The sequence below is a fragment of the Diadema antillarum genome, unplaced genomic scaffold (genome assembly GCF_040938485.1).
Source record: "Diadema antillarum isolate AM-2024a unplaced genomic scaffold, OU_Dant_1.0 seq00000108_RagTag, whole genome shotgun sequence".
Lineage (NCBI taxonomy): Eukaryota > Metazoa > Echinodermata > Echinoidea > Diadematoida > Diadematidae > Diadema > Diadema antillarum.
Window position 1 is genome coordinate 890,188 of NW_027271194.1, and position 14,676 is coordinate 904,863.

A 14,676-nucleotide genomic window follows, 5' to 3' on the forward strand; every position below is an offset into this window, starting at 1 on the left:
ACATTTGCAATCTGTCAGTGCCTTATGGACAAACTATCAGTTTATAACTCATGCATCTCATCTGAAGTGTCTCACTATTACACATATGAATTAAATGAAAACTTGTGCTTTCTTGCATTCATAGTAACTATTCATTCTAATACTTGCAAAAGAATACTGCCTGACCATTCAGTTCAGATGCGGCTATATGTTGTTTCAATTAACAGTTTTAGATGTTATATAGGAGGTGACTGGTCACTGGAATGATTTATCTAACAAGTTATTGCATACGTGGAGAGAATGCATGATGACAAAAACTTAACATGTGTTTCTTAAAGTACGTGCATTATGTCTTTATTCAAGGTCTGATGAAACATGATTGCCTTTGATTTATAATTTGTCGGGTGAGAATGATAAGGGCGTTAAGTTGCCACTAAACCTATAGTGTTTGAGACAACTTAACGCCCTTCTCATTCTCAAGCGACGAATTAGAAGTAACTTAATTTGCATGCTCTGATCACACAATGTGCTGGTGTTACCCCAAGGAGGAGATGGTGATGTCAAGAATAGGCTTTCAATTTTTGTGTACATCTACCATATCTTTAAGTTGATTTTGTTCACTTGTAATGAAAGTGGTAAAAATTTTGAAGATAGTCCACCAAAATAAGATATATTCTCCATGTCACTCTACACTAATGATTTGCTTTGAATCAATAGGTTTTCCAACTGCGTAGATCATATCTATGGCATTCTGTTTTTTGTTTGTTACATGTGTTTTTACTTATTTTTATTCATGCATGTATATGACACAGAGCAAGCCTTAGTCAACACTCTTTTTTTTTAATATTTTCTTACCAAAAGTTTTTGAGATATTTCTGTGGTACCTGGCATGCACCTATACAAAAATTAAAAAGTGGAAAATCTCATCAATAAAAAATATTGCAATTTATGATCAATTGATTTCTTGAGCCAACCTCAAATTCATAGGGTATGATCTTGTAGTTTGTTTTATATTTTCAAAACTTATGAACTGTTCATCTCTTGCTTCTGTTCAAGGGAGTGCCACAATAAGTACATTGAATATCTGTGATACCAATATATATATATATATATATATATATATGAATATCTGTGATACCAATATATATATATATATATATATATATATATATATATATATATATATATATATTTGTATATATCTAATTCTCACATGTTTGATTGTTCATGATCTTAACTCACATTTTGTTGGATACAAAACTAATTTTACAAAACCAATTTTTTGGTCCGATTAGAAAATTTGGAATGCTGAAATTTGCCTCTTCATTGTACGTATCACTTTCTACCAGAAGGTACATTTGGTGCTTTTCTCTCTGCTTTCTTACATTTAACAGATTTTCTTCTGAGGCATTTTTTGAGTCATTATCTTAAGCATTTCCATACATTCATTCATATTAACATTTGAACCATTGCCATTCTCATTCTGCTTAACCACCGATTTATGCCAAGGACCAAAGTAACAGGTAATAATGTCATAGATGTGCCTGTATTTAGTGTATACATCAACTTAGAGACTTGCTGTTATCTTATCTTTTTAGCCTTCTACAATACACTCCCTCCTGATTCTGAAATCTTTATAGCCTTTATATAGGACCCACCAGGCTTCCATGTGATGCAGTGTTCACTCTTGTTGTTGCTGTTCACAGGTGTTTGCGTGACACTGTGCCGTGTGATTTGCTCTTCTTGCATGCCCATTTTGTTTACCTTTAAAGCATTTTGTTTCATTCTCTGTTAGTATTAAGCCGTCCTTCCCAGTCATTTGCAGCTGACTGATTTTTTTGAAGTGATTTAAAAAAATCAATCTTTATCCCATGAACCAATCACAAATGAATAATCTCCAAAATATTTTCCACAAGAGTTTGCTTTATCCCAAATTTGCCCTGATTTGTTTTGTTTTGTGTGGTTTCTTTTTCAAACACCACACACAAGTCAGGAAACATTGAAGTTCAGTGGATAAAACTTTAAAAGCAAAGCATGAAATACTCACTGCCTACCCCTTTGGAGGGGACTTGATGTAGTTTTTGTTGAGATGGAGCTTTAGGTTTCCAAATTCTTTGTGAGATAATGATAAACCTCTTATGAAATATGAATGAGCATACAATTCTATTAAAGAGAAATTCAAAGTTAATTTGATGAAAATTGGTTTTGAAATGGCCAAGATATCGTGAATATAAGGCAACCCTAATGAAGGGTGGGACCCACATTTTATTATGATTGCCTTGTTTTAATTTGTTTTTATATATCTCAGCCAATTCAAAACCAATTTTTATCAAATAAACCTTGAAATCCTCTTAGAATTCTATACTCTTTAATATTTCATGAGTGGTTTCTTATCATCTTGAAAAAAAAATGTTGAATCTCCATCTCAACTAAAACCATACCATCCCTTTAAAACCATTAGTCCTGTGGTAGTTTGGTCATTAGCATTTACTTTACTTCCTCAGTGGCCATATGAAATAAACCCAAACACACACACAAACTAGGTGATTTCTTGCTAGAGAGAGGGGATGTATTTGCACTACTGTTACAACCACGGTATGGTTTGAAAATGCTCCGTAACATATTGCAGGTGTCCTTCCTTTCATGTGTACCTTCACAAAGGCATCACGTTTTATTGATTTGTGCCATACACTTGATAAAAAGTTCTTTTTTTTTGTGTGTGTAATAGTATATCACCTAATGGTTCAATGAGATATGCAAAATGAAATGTATGGAAAGATATTTGCTGCTTACATAAAATAGATTAGAATGAACTTCAGGTGTGTTTTTTTAGATATTACAGAGCCAAATCAAAATCTAGTATCAAAAGGCATCTATCCATTTCATTTGTGATGTTTAAATGCATTCTTTGATTTTAAATAATGTTTAGATTATTGTAGTGTATACTGCTTTTTTACTATTATTCACTGGTTTCACATAGAGTAAATGTTAATTGCTTTCATTTAATTTCTGTTCAAGACAGAAGCCAGATTACCTCCCAAGTCATGTTCTTTAGATCCAGTCCCCACTGTATTGATAAAAGATTGTTCATCCATTTTCGCTCCTATTATTTCAATGATTGTGAACCTAAGTATTGATCAGTGTTACGTCCCCTTATGTTTGAAATCTGCATACATAACACCTCTTTTGAAAAAACCTTCCTTAGACCCAGATTCACTCCAAAATTACCGCCCCGTGTGTAACCTTCCATTTTTGTTTAAAATTTTGGAAAGGATTGTTTTCTCCAGACTTACAGATTATCTCTTGGTTAATACTTTATTTGATCCTTTTCAATCCGCATATCGTCCTTACCATAGCGTAGAAACCCTTCTCCTCAATGTGTCGAACTTCATCCTACAGGAAATGGATCGTGGAAATGTCACTGCTTTGATTTTACTTGATTTGTCCTCCGCCTTCGATACTGTTAATCATGCAATTTTGTTAAACACCCTCCAATCTCTTGGTGTAAAAGGTCAGGCATACGAATGGTTTAAATCTTACCTTTCATGCCATTCACAGGCAGTGTATGTCAACAGCTGTAAATCAAATGCTATGCCTCTCAAATGCGGTGTTCCACAGGGCTCTGTGGGCGGGCCCACCTTGTTTTCCATCTATCTTATTAGCCTGGGACACATATTGCGCCAGCACAAAATTAATTATCACATATACGCTGACGACATTCAATTGTATTTGTCTTTCAAACCTAACCAGGCCGATGCCTTACATGCTTTGAGTCAGCTTGAGAATGCAATGAACGATGTTTATTCATGGCTGAACTCACATTCTTTGAAATTGAATACTGATAAATCTGAGTTTTTAATGTTTGGTTCGAAGACACAATTAGGTAAACTTGACATTAATTTCATCTCTTTTTCCGGCATGTCAATTAGTGTGTCCCAAACCTGTCGCAACCTGGGTGTAATGCTAGATTGTAATATGACTATGTCTCATCAAGTTTCTAGCATTTGTAGATCTGTAAGATACCAACTTCGTAATATCGGCTTCATTAGAAAATATTTGAACCGCTCTTCTACCGAAAAATTAGTCCATGCCTTAATATCCTCTAGGCTCGATTTTGGAAACTCTGTCTTATTTAACTTACCACAAACTCAGCTCTCCATGCTACAGAGGCTTCAAAATGCGGCAGCACGCATCATCACACTATCCAAGAAGCACACTCACATCACCCCTATTTTGAGATCACTTCATTGGTTACCAGTCAAAGATCGCATTATTTTTAAGATTTTACTTTTGACTTTTCATTGCATTCAGGGCGCTGCTCCTCAGTATAACATTGACTTACTCCATAATTACATCCCTGCTAGATCTTTACGCTCATCCAACTCCGGTTCTCTAATAATTCCAAGATTTACTACAATATGGGGCACACGTGCCTTTGGCCATGCTGCTCCCACCTTATGGAATAACTTACCTTCAGCCGTTAAAAATTGTTCTTCATCAGACTCCTTTAAAAGCAGTCTAAAAACTCACTTGTTTAAAGCCTCACTTTGATTACTCATTACATGTACTTGATATTTGTATGTCTTTTACTTCGTCACTTTCTCTTCCTTCCGCGCCTAGAGCACTCTGCAGAGTGGATTTGGCGCTATATAAATCATATCAATTATTATTATTATTATTATTATAGCAGTTATTCTTTTGTTTCAATACAGCTCAAAGTAGAGAAAGTTTATGTGTGTACTCACTTGCTTTGATTGAACTGTAAATATATTGTTTTTCATTCTTCAGTTGCACAAATCAGCCTTCTTTGTTCCTTGTTCCTAATATTGATGTTTGGCTTCTTTGAAAAATGTTCATTTGTCTTTACTGTGAAAGTAATCTAATCTTATATTACATCTTCCAAGAAAATATCTGTTGATATCGATTACCACTTTCTATATATCTAGTTCTCTTTTATTATTTTTTTTTTCTCTTTGATTTTAAGTATGATGAGCAGGAACATGTTTGCCATGCCTAGAACTTTATTTCTTCAGAAAATCCATCCTTTTACAGGAGGAAAATCATTCTGCAATGCCCAAAATTTGCACAAAATAATTTCATTATATCTTACAAGAAGTTGACTGCAATGTAGAATCAGATCTTTGAATCTAAAGCTGCATAAATGGAGAGAGGGATTTTGTATTAAATGCTTTCATTTTCATGTCATAAAACTGTCACTCTATTTTGTTTCCTTCTTTCTGTGTTTCAGTATTCGCTGAAGACAAGGACGACTTGTATCCTGTTGATTCTGAGTCTGTGATTGAGCTGATCTCATCCTGTGGAGACACAGCAGAGTTAGAGGCAGATGGTTCAGTCAGCATTCCTCTGGATAGTATCCCTCAGATCCTTAGGCTTGGACTGTCTCCGTCTATGCTCCTCCACGTCATCCAGGAGAGAAGGCTCAGCCTCAGGGCCTCACCCTCTTCTGATTCCCTCTCATCGGCAGACTTTTGGGACTCCCGGGAAGGGAGGGCCATGTCTGGTTGCGAGAGCGATTACGATGATGACTTCACCTATCCTGTATTTGTGCCTACAGAGCCTCCAGCTTTGAGCGAGGGAAGCGCAATACTTAGCAATAATGACATGTCTGTGGAGATAGAGGCCATCATGTCAGCTCGTTTCCCTCCAGACAAACTCCTCCAAGATGATGGGGAATCTCTCGATGACTGCCAGTCAACAGAGATGTCCTTCTCAAGTCTTGGGTCAACAGACGACATTTCGATAACTGAGTTGAAAGAAGAGCTTTCCAGAGGGCGGGGAGAGGATCCAAACTCTCCTAGCCACTCACTTACACAGGTAATCCTACCCCCACAAGTACACAATAAACTGCCTGTAGAGGGACAAGCTCCTACCAGCGCATCATTGCAAGTGCAGCAGGATATGACAAGAGATGACAGAAAAGATGGCAAGGCCACCTGCAGCAGAGGTAGTCACAGTTCCCTGAATGAAAAGCAGGTTGATGCGGTGGATATTCCAAAGGAAGCAGACACCAAGAGCACTGATCACACAGAGGAAGAGACCAGAAGACAAGATGTGGCAGAGGCATCATCTAGTCATTGGTCAGAGCCAGATGAGAATGACATGGGCTCACTCAACTATGTAGTTGACTCACTGCTCGACCTTGCGGCTAGTTTGGCAAAAGAAGAAGAGGAAATCAGAGCATCCATGAAGATTGAACAAGCAAGCTCTTCAAAGAGTGAGGGAGAAGAAGAAGTTGGCAGGAAAATGCCAAATCATGGAGTTCTGCATCATCAAGTGGAAATTTGCCAGAGTAAAGACACTTTCCCTGCAGCAGTATCTAAACCTGAAGACGAGACTGCAAAAAACTCATGCCACACTCCAGCCTCCAGTGACACCAGTAGCAGAATTCCCACAGGAGCTTTGCCAACTGCAGTCAATGGCTGTCAGAATTCTATCCAGCAGGCCAAGAATGAAATTCAGAAGGCCTCTCCAAGGACTCAATCAAAGCCCAAAACTTTTGCAAGAAGCTTCAGTGGTCTGTTTCAGAAACACGATCTCTTTGTTTCAAAGCAGTCAGAGGCCAATTCAAAAGGAGGGCTGAGATCATCACTGAAGAAGAGATTCACAACTAGAAGTGTTCCTGATATCACCAAGGTAGATGTGCTTACCAAAGGGCAGCAAGAAGATGGACAAGGAGAAAGGGATTCAACAACTGAGCTATCTAGGAGCATCCAATCCCTAGAAACAGCAATATCACAGCCAACTACAAAAAACTCAAGTCAGAAAACAGTCAAGAGAACATTCAAGGTGCAAATAAATATGGAATGCTCAAAGAACAGTGTGTTATCTGAAAGCGACTCCACAGATGTTCCTATAACCTGTACTGGGAAATCTCAAGAAGAGAGTTCTCCTGTTGCAGTCATCAGTAGCGATGTTGATGTTCGTGAAGAACTCCCACAAGAATCGATAATAACCATACTTCAAGATACAGACCAGGAAACTGAATGTATAGACACCATCGAAAAGTCCACTCAAACTGAGGAAAGAACCGACATGAGGCAAGTGGTAGAATGTTCTGAAGACACCAGCAACAGCCACAGTCACAGTACTTGGCATCGTGAAGGCAATCTTACGAGACCATTAAGTTGTCCAGTCCTGCCCCAAGAGACAACCAAGAATCAGGGGAAGTGCAGAATAGTGTACATCCATGATCAGCCCTTGGACAAGGTTGAAGAACCACTGTCATCCAATGAGTACATTAACTCCGCAATAGATGATGGAGTAGAGATCTTAGCAAATGCCCAAGTTGATTCAAATAATGAGGCTTCTAGTGGAATTGAGCCAGTTCTTCAGCAGGCACCTCCTGAGGGGAACAACCTCGAGGGAGCTGGGAGCAGGGGTAGTGGAGATGGATTTGGAACCCACATCTGCATAGTTAAGGGGTGCGATTGTGGGTTCCAAAGCCTGTCACAACTCTTAGATTCAAGTCTGCTGACAGAGACTTGCTTCATGGGAGATGATCAAGAAGAGACTGGAGAAGATGCAGAGATAGCAAATGGAATGGAAAACATTCCTGATATTACAGATAGAAACGAGCAAACTGTGGAGAAAGAAGCTGATGTGCAGTCACCCACCACTTTGGAGTCTTCCAGGGAACATGTTGCCAGCAGTAAAATCATGCTGTCAAACCCAAGGGAGAATGAGGCTGTGTCCACTCTGAACTCTGATCTTAAGACTACAAGGAGGAGCATAAGTAAGTTCAGGAGTGAGTACAACCGGAGTTTTGATGAAGAAGACAGTGATGGTGAAGGGAAGAGTGCCTTGCATGTGAATGGAAGTGTACAGTGTGACCTTGGAGTACAAAATATCCAGACAGTAGAGATATCACCCGAGACCCTCTACAGAGGGGCAGCGGAGTCTGTTGGCTCTACTGAGTCATCAAATCCTGGTTCCGGCAGCATCAAAACATCTCAACATCAGACCATCCATGGGAAGAGAGCCAATGTAGATGTCGTAGCAGGTCTTGAGAGCAGTGCATCAATTGCCATGCTTGAGCAAGCTGAGAACAGTGACCGATCATCAGATAGTGATAAAGTTTTCCTACAAGAATGTACTACCAGTGAAGAAGATGCTGTGGACTCTGACTCACAGCTGCCTCGTGGTAGGGTGACAGAGGTAACCGATGAAGGCATTACAAATGAAAGTAGGTCTGTTGAAGAGGGACTAACAGAGAGTGGTGCCACTGCAGAAAAACCTTTTGATATGCTTAAATCTCTTGAAGAAGTGACATCTCTTTTAGACAATGAACTGTCTCAGCGAAGGAATCTGAGAAGGAACTCTTCCCCTGGATCATTACTGCAGATTCCCCATAGCTTCTCTAATCGCCAGGTGGATGCATCTATGACCCAGAAAATGGCCATCACTAAAAGTAAGCCAGAGATTGGGGGAGCAATTTCAGTCAGGTTCCTCAGCCGAATCCCTCGAAGCCACATGTCGGCATACGCTTATAGTGACTCTGACTCTGATTATGACTCCACCACCAGTGGTTCATCGCAGGATACTGTGGTTGATGCTATCGCTAGACATCCAAGAGGACTTAAATGCAAACCTCCTGTTCCACCCAAGACTAGCACACTCGCACTGTCCGCATCTGGGCCAGAATGCTCCAGCCAGCCAGCAAAGAAGAAGCCACCTGTTCCTCCAAAACCAAGACATCTCAGGAATCTTTTGACGCAGAATAAACCTAGAGATGGCATCACACTTAGCCATCTTACTCTCTCTGAAGGTGGAAAAAGTAGTCCGCTTGCTGGGACCTGTAACACCAACAACAACAGAAGTGCACTTCAAGAGGGTTGTGCCATACCTTTGGAGATAACTTTGCCTGAGCCATCGTTTCTGAGAATTTCCAATTTGAAAGCTCAGGATGCTGGGAAGATGAAAGAGCAGAAAACTATTTCACCATCGACATCATCTTTAGCACCACCAGCATCAGAAGATGTCTTGGATTCTTCTTCACGTGAGGGTCATGTGACACAAGCCATTTCATCCACAGGAAGATCCGACCCAGCAGAGGCCACAGAGCAAACAAATAAAGGGAGGCCATCTAATGAGTCAAATGCTCGGTGCCAGAATTCAGAAACTGGTGTCGTGGGGGAAGGCGATGTCTCCAAGGAAATGGCAGGAACTGCCTTTCACGTGACCATGAGGGTAAAGACTGGCAGAAGACCACCTAAGCTCCAACACAGACACAGTACAGGGTCACTCTTTGCTATGAATGGTGAAGCAGCTTCAGAAGATTTCTCCAATCAGATAATCTCTGTAAATCGAGAGTCCTATCTTGATAGAGTCAGCCATGGTGGGTGGGACTGCTCCATGAAAAGTTCGACTCTAGGAAGAAAGAGGCATCAAAGTCAAAGGGTGTATTTCATGCTGAATGTATAAGAGTTATGCAAGATTGTCTCCGAGTGTTTTCTAACAACAAAGTATATATCATCTCCTTCAAACTACATCGTTCAACATTAGGTTCCTTATCATTACCTCAGTTTGTTACTCGATTTTAATTTGCTCATCATCTGTATGCATAGGTATTCCTCCTTAATTTTACAATGTGTACCACGCTATGTTTCAGTGTAACAAGAAAATATTCTGCCAAGGATTAATTCTTCCCGAACACAATTTTGGTTTGTTGGTTGTCAATAGATGTGGGGTGTGGGTTGTTATATTTTTTACTGTGTTATTCCTGATTTACATTTGAGTATTGTATTCCCATCGTCTGCTATATCATTTGAAGGAGATGTCACACCAACATTTTACCGAATGCTTACATGCTAGTCCAGAGTGATACAGGTTTTTTGATACCATCCTCATATTTTGAGTAATGACTACTCTAGGGTACACTTGTCCCTTTTCAGTTTTATATGGTCAAATGTGTACAAACTTGACAGTATACGAGAAGATAGCAAAGAAATCAGAAACCTCTATATCTTAAGGTGTGCATTTGACAAAACAAATTGAGGGCTCCGTCCACATTGCCGATTCACATGACTGTTTTGAAGCGATGCACCCAAATTTGAGAGAAATGTCCTTAAAATGTATTGAAATGACAACACCTATGATTCAACCATAAAAGCCTGCAGTTTGACACTGGTGTATGAAAAATGAGTAAATGAATAATGCTCTCCCATTACACTTCATTTCTGCGAAATATGCACTTCACTTTTAGACTATCGATAATTTGTGGCTGAGTTACAACTTACACTATTTTTCTGCGATAAAGGGATGTGAGCAAATTGCAGAGCGTAGTAGATTCATGGGAACCGAATTCCTCATTGTGTATCTTCAGAAAACACATACGCAATTTTTTCATATCGGTATTTACATTTTAAGTTCAAATTGAATGTCATACTTACCAATCAGGCCTATCCCTCGTGCATTGCATCCATTTGAAACACGTGCTTACCATTTCAATAAATATGGCGTCAGAGGCTGCGGTCTCCGCTAATGCAAATTAAGTGGTCTATGTTCTGGACGTATAAAGGGCAATGAGAATAAGTTGGGGTAACTAAAATCACACATTTTGTGCCAGTCAAAGTTTCACAAGTGTAAGCGCAATGAAAATGAGAACTACAGTCATGTATTTAGTGTCTAAAGCCACATCGGCAAGGGCTGTACATCAAAAACAGCAGAGAAACTGAGACTTAGCTCCATGCAAAGTATAATCAATCCTATATTGAGGCTGCAGTGGCGCTTCATTATTTTTCCTGTGAAAGTACCGGCTAGGATATGATGGATATTTCATGATGATAAACGAAAGTATCATTGGACTTTGCGTATGGTGGTACTGGTGCCTCCTAGGAAGTGAAATGAGTGCACAGTTACGTAACTGAGGTTGTGATTCTCAGGGCCAACTATGTACAGGTGATCACAAGTTGTTAACTGCATTACAACGTGGCAGAAACCGTAAACCAAGGATAACAACTATAGATAATACCAGACCCAGTTTCGTTTATTTATACAATTGTCACTGGTATTATAGACAAAGCACTTACAGCAGGAGTTGCTACGGGAGTGGTCACAATCATGTAAGCATTACAGTTGTTTCAACGGTAACACAAATAGACTGGTTTTTTATGGTTAAAAAAAAGAGTGAAGGTAGAATAAGCACAACATTCACATGAAGAAATACCATATCTGGTGAACGCATGTGGAACTGTTATAAATCTTCATGTCGTGTGTGTGTGTGTCTGTGTGTGTGTGTGTGTGTGTGTGTGAGTGAGTGTTTGTGTGTTGTTTTAGGGGGAGGGGGTTAAAAATTGATATGCTGCCGAAGGTTTAGACAGCCCGTCACTTCCTTGTATAAAAGTAACATTTTCATGAATAAAAGCAGTCTTTTTTTTTTCCTGTCTTATATAGACAATCGTAAAGATTATACACTTTTTTATGAGAATCTGTATTATTTGGTTGAGGATTCTTACTAAGTTGTGTTTATAGCTGATCTTTATATAATGAATTATACTTTTGATATATGATGATTGTTGTTACATTGTACTTCATCATTCATTTATTTAGGGAGATGATTTTTCAGGTGTGGAACTATTTTTTTTTCTCTGCGTCTGCGTTTAATAAAATTGTGTTTATAGTCTTCCTTTCTTTATTTATTTTTTCTCTCGTCCAAGTCGCACTAATTCTCTCTCGCGCGCGCATGAACCTTTCTACTGTATATCTTGCTGGGTTTTTCTTATTTCCTCGTCTTCTTTTTCAAGAACTATAGTATAGTTCAGTGGATAACACCTCAATCACAAAGTCTTGGCTTCAAATTCCCTGACAGCAGAAGTTGTGACCCAAGGCAAAGGCACTTTATCCTCAATGCCTAAGAGCCTTTCGGCAGGGGACTTTGAGCCATCGTTCCTGGGGGTGTTTCATAAAGCTGTTCGTAAAGTTACGAACGACTTACGAGCGACTGGTGATCACTTCTTGTGCTGAATTATGGAAATTCTGATAGGTACAGCACATCAGAACTGATCACCAGTCGTTCGTAAGTTGTTCGTAACTTTACGAACAGCTTTATGAAACAGGGCCCTGGGGTTGCTTGCTCACACAAGTATCATAGCTTCATTAGCGGCTACGTAAAACTTTTTTTTTTCAATGATTCAACTGAATTCTTAAATTCCAGCTTAGCGATGTAATTCTGTTTGGTGTTGTGGCCGTTGTTTGCTTGTTGTTGGCTTTTTTTTTTTTTGGTCAAATCCAATTTCTGGATATGTATTGTCTATTTTGTTTCAGGGGTTTACATTCTTTGCCTCGTTCCGTATTAGTTATCTCTTACTCTGTCTACGAATCTCTTTCATTTTCTCGTCCATCTTTATCCTTGTTACTTGATTGATTGATACTGAGTCAGCTATTTTTAAACGAAAATGTATTCGTGCAGTGATTGCATTGCTTTTGTTGATTTTTCGACGGGAGAACTATTTCTGCCCTTCTGAAGTTAGTTGTGTATCGTGACATTTTTAAAGGGAAACGGTCACGTGTTTGAAAATATTTCTCAAAGTAATCAATTATGATATTTATTATTTGTTGAAGCGAGACAATCTTGTCTGCTTTTAAAAGGAAACTCAATAATTGTTGTGAGAACCATTGGCCAAGGTAGAGTTTGCGACCTAGTCGTCTTTTTTCTTCAACCAGTCTGCTTTGTTTACATATCTTTGATTATAAAGTAGAAAGTTTTGGCGATTTTTACTGTCAAATCATTTTGTCCTTATATCAGTGCATATCAAGGATGGTTTGAATGAACCGGCTTCACTGTAGAATTTGTTTTACCTACAAGTTGGAACTTTACGATTGTAATACTATGATTGTTTTTATTGTCATATTTCTATATTGAAAAGTTTTCCTACGTCGTCTAAAGCCAAATTTCATGTGAGAACGTTCTCTACTTCAGTAATTCATTGACTAATTCTTACGTCGTAAATACTACTTACAGCAGCTGTCATACATTTCTAAGAGGTCGTTTTGTACATTTTTCCCCTTGTAGATAAGATATCTTTAAAGTTCCAACTCTGATCAGAACGTGAACATCCTTGTCTGCTTTATACGCACTGGATGAATGTATTTGTTGAGTTTACTTAAGCAATGTGTAAGAAATCATTAATGATGAACATTGAATGCAATTTCATGGGAACAATTTTATTGATTAGTAACGGAAGTCTTGTATAAAATTTCAAAGTATGTTACGATACATGTTACGTCTTGTTCATTTTGTTGAGCCATTTTCATCATAGTTTACGAAATAATACTTCCTTTAATGATGATTGTTGAATTGTATTTTACGATACCAATGTACAAAAGATCTGTATCATAGCAGCATTTGCAGAAAAGAAATAAAAACTTTGTAGAATTTAATGATTAAGAAAGCGAAGTACCCTTGACTTCTTAACGTACTTGTGTGACAATGTGCTACTGAAACTAGTGTGTTTATTTATATAGTTCATATTTTTCTGTCTTATCTGGATTGCCTCTGTCGTAGCTTGACTAGAATAGCCAAACGCAGGTTTTTGCGTGGCGTCTAGTCCGACTATATCTCTTGACAAGTTAATAGTTTATCATTTGATAAAGAATTCAAAGGGGAAGTTTCTCAAATATACATGTGGATTGAGTAAATGCAGCAATTAAACTGTTCCGTACGGGAACCTGGTGGCCTGCGTGTTAAACCTATGGACATTTCAGAATTCAGTATGGAATGGGTTATACTAGAACACATCAGTGAAGTTTGAGGAAAATCTGAAAATCCGTTTAAAAGTTAAGAACTTTTAACATTTTGGTGCCGCCGTCGCTGGATGAGAAGACTACAGCAGTTCCTGACGTCACTGCAAACCAGCGATAATAATAAAGAAAATATACAGAGAATTCGACAAAATTTCATTTTTTAAAATGATAAGTACAGATTTCTTTGACATGTAACTGACATATCTTTAGGGTAACACTACTCTCCCTGCTTTCTAAAAGAAGCAAGTCAAAATTGATCTTTCGTTATGCTTGAAAAATGAAAAGTTTGCGGTATTCTCTTCATATTCACTTTATCATTCATAGTCCTTCAGTGACGTCACGAGCTGTTGCACTTTTCTCATCCAGCGATTGCGGCACCGAACCTTTAAACACTCATAACTTTGAACGAATTGTCCGATTTTCCTCAAATTTTGCTGATATTTTCCACTAATATTCCTGCATTCACTCGATCCACATGTATATTTCGGGAATGTACCCTGCTTTCCTTCAACTGAAAATATTTTAGTTTGCAAACCGTTTCTTCATTCAGTTCTCGGTCTCGAAAGTCGTATGAAAGTGCATTGCCACCTCATATCAGAAAACACGCACGCACGCACACGAACGCACACGCACACATGCAGACAGTGCACTGTAACTAACTGTCAAGAAAGAACAGAACGGGGTGCATTTTTTTTTTTTTGAAAAAGAAGGAAATCCTGTATTACATTATCGAGTTTGGAGTAAATGTAAGTTCAGCAATGTTTTCCATAACAACTTTTTCCACTGCATTTTCACGGGGAACGAAATTTGGGTTTCGAGTATTTGTAAACAGACATAAAAAGTTACATTCAATCATGTTTTCACACACGGTATACAGCAGCCGATTCTATAAAGTAATTGTATATATACAATTCTGGATTAGGGCTAATGAAAGGA

The 14,676-nt window shown here is 38.5% G+C and overlaps 1 protein-coding gene across 1 annotated transcript in view; it reads left to right on the top strand.

Moving 5' to 3' along the window:
• Positions 1 to 9,439, top strand: part of LOC139726991 (uncharacterized) — a 54,846-nt gene extending 45,407 nt beyond the window's left edge. Inside the window, exon 24 of the mRNA XM_071637974.1 lies at positions 5,228 to 9,439. Coding sequence (XP_071494075.1) covers positions 5,228 to 9,420 — 4,193 coding nt within the window. The 3' untranslated portion in view covers positions 9,421 to 9,439. The remainder of the gene's footprint in view (positions 1 to 5,227) is intronic.
• Positions 9,440 to 14,676: the final 5,237 nt, after the last annotated feature.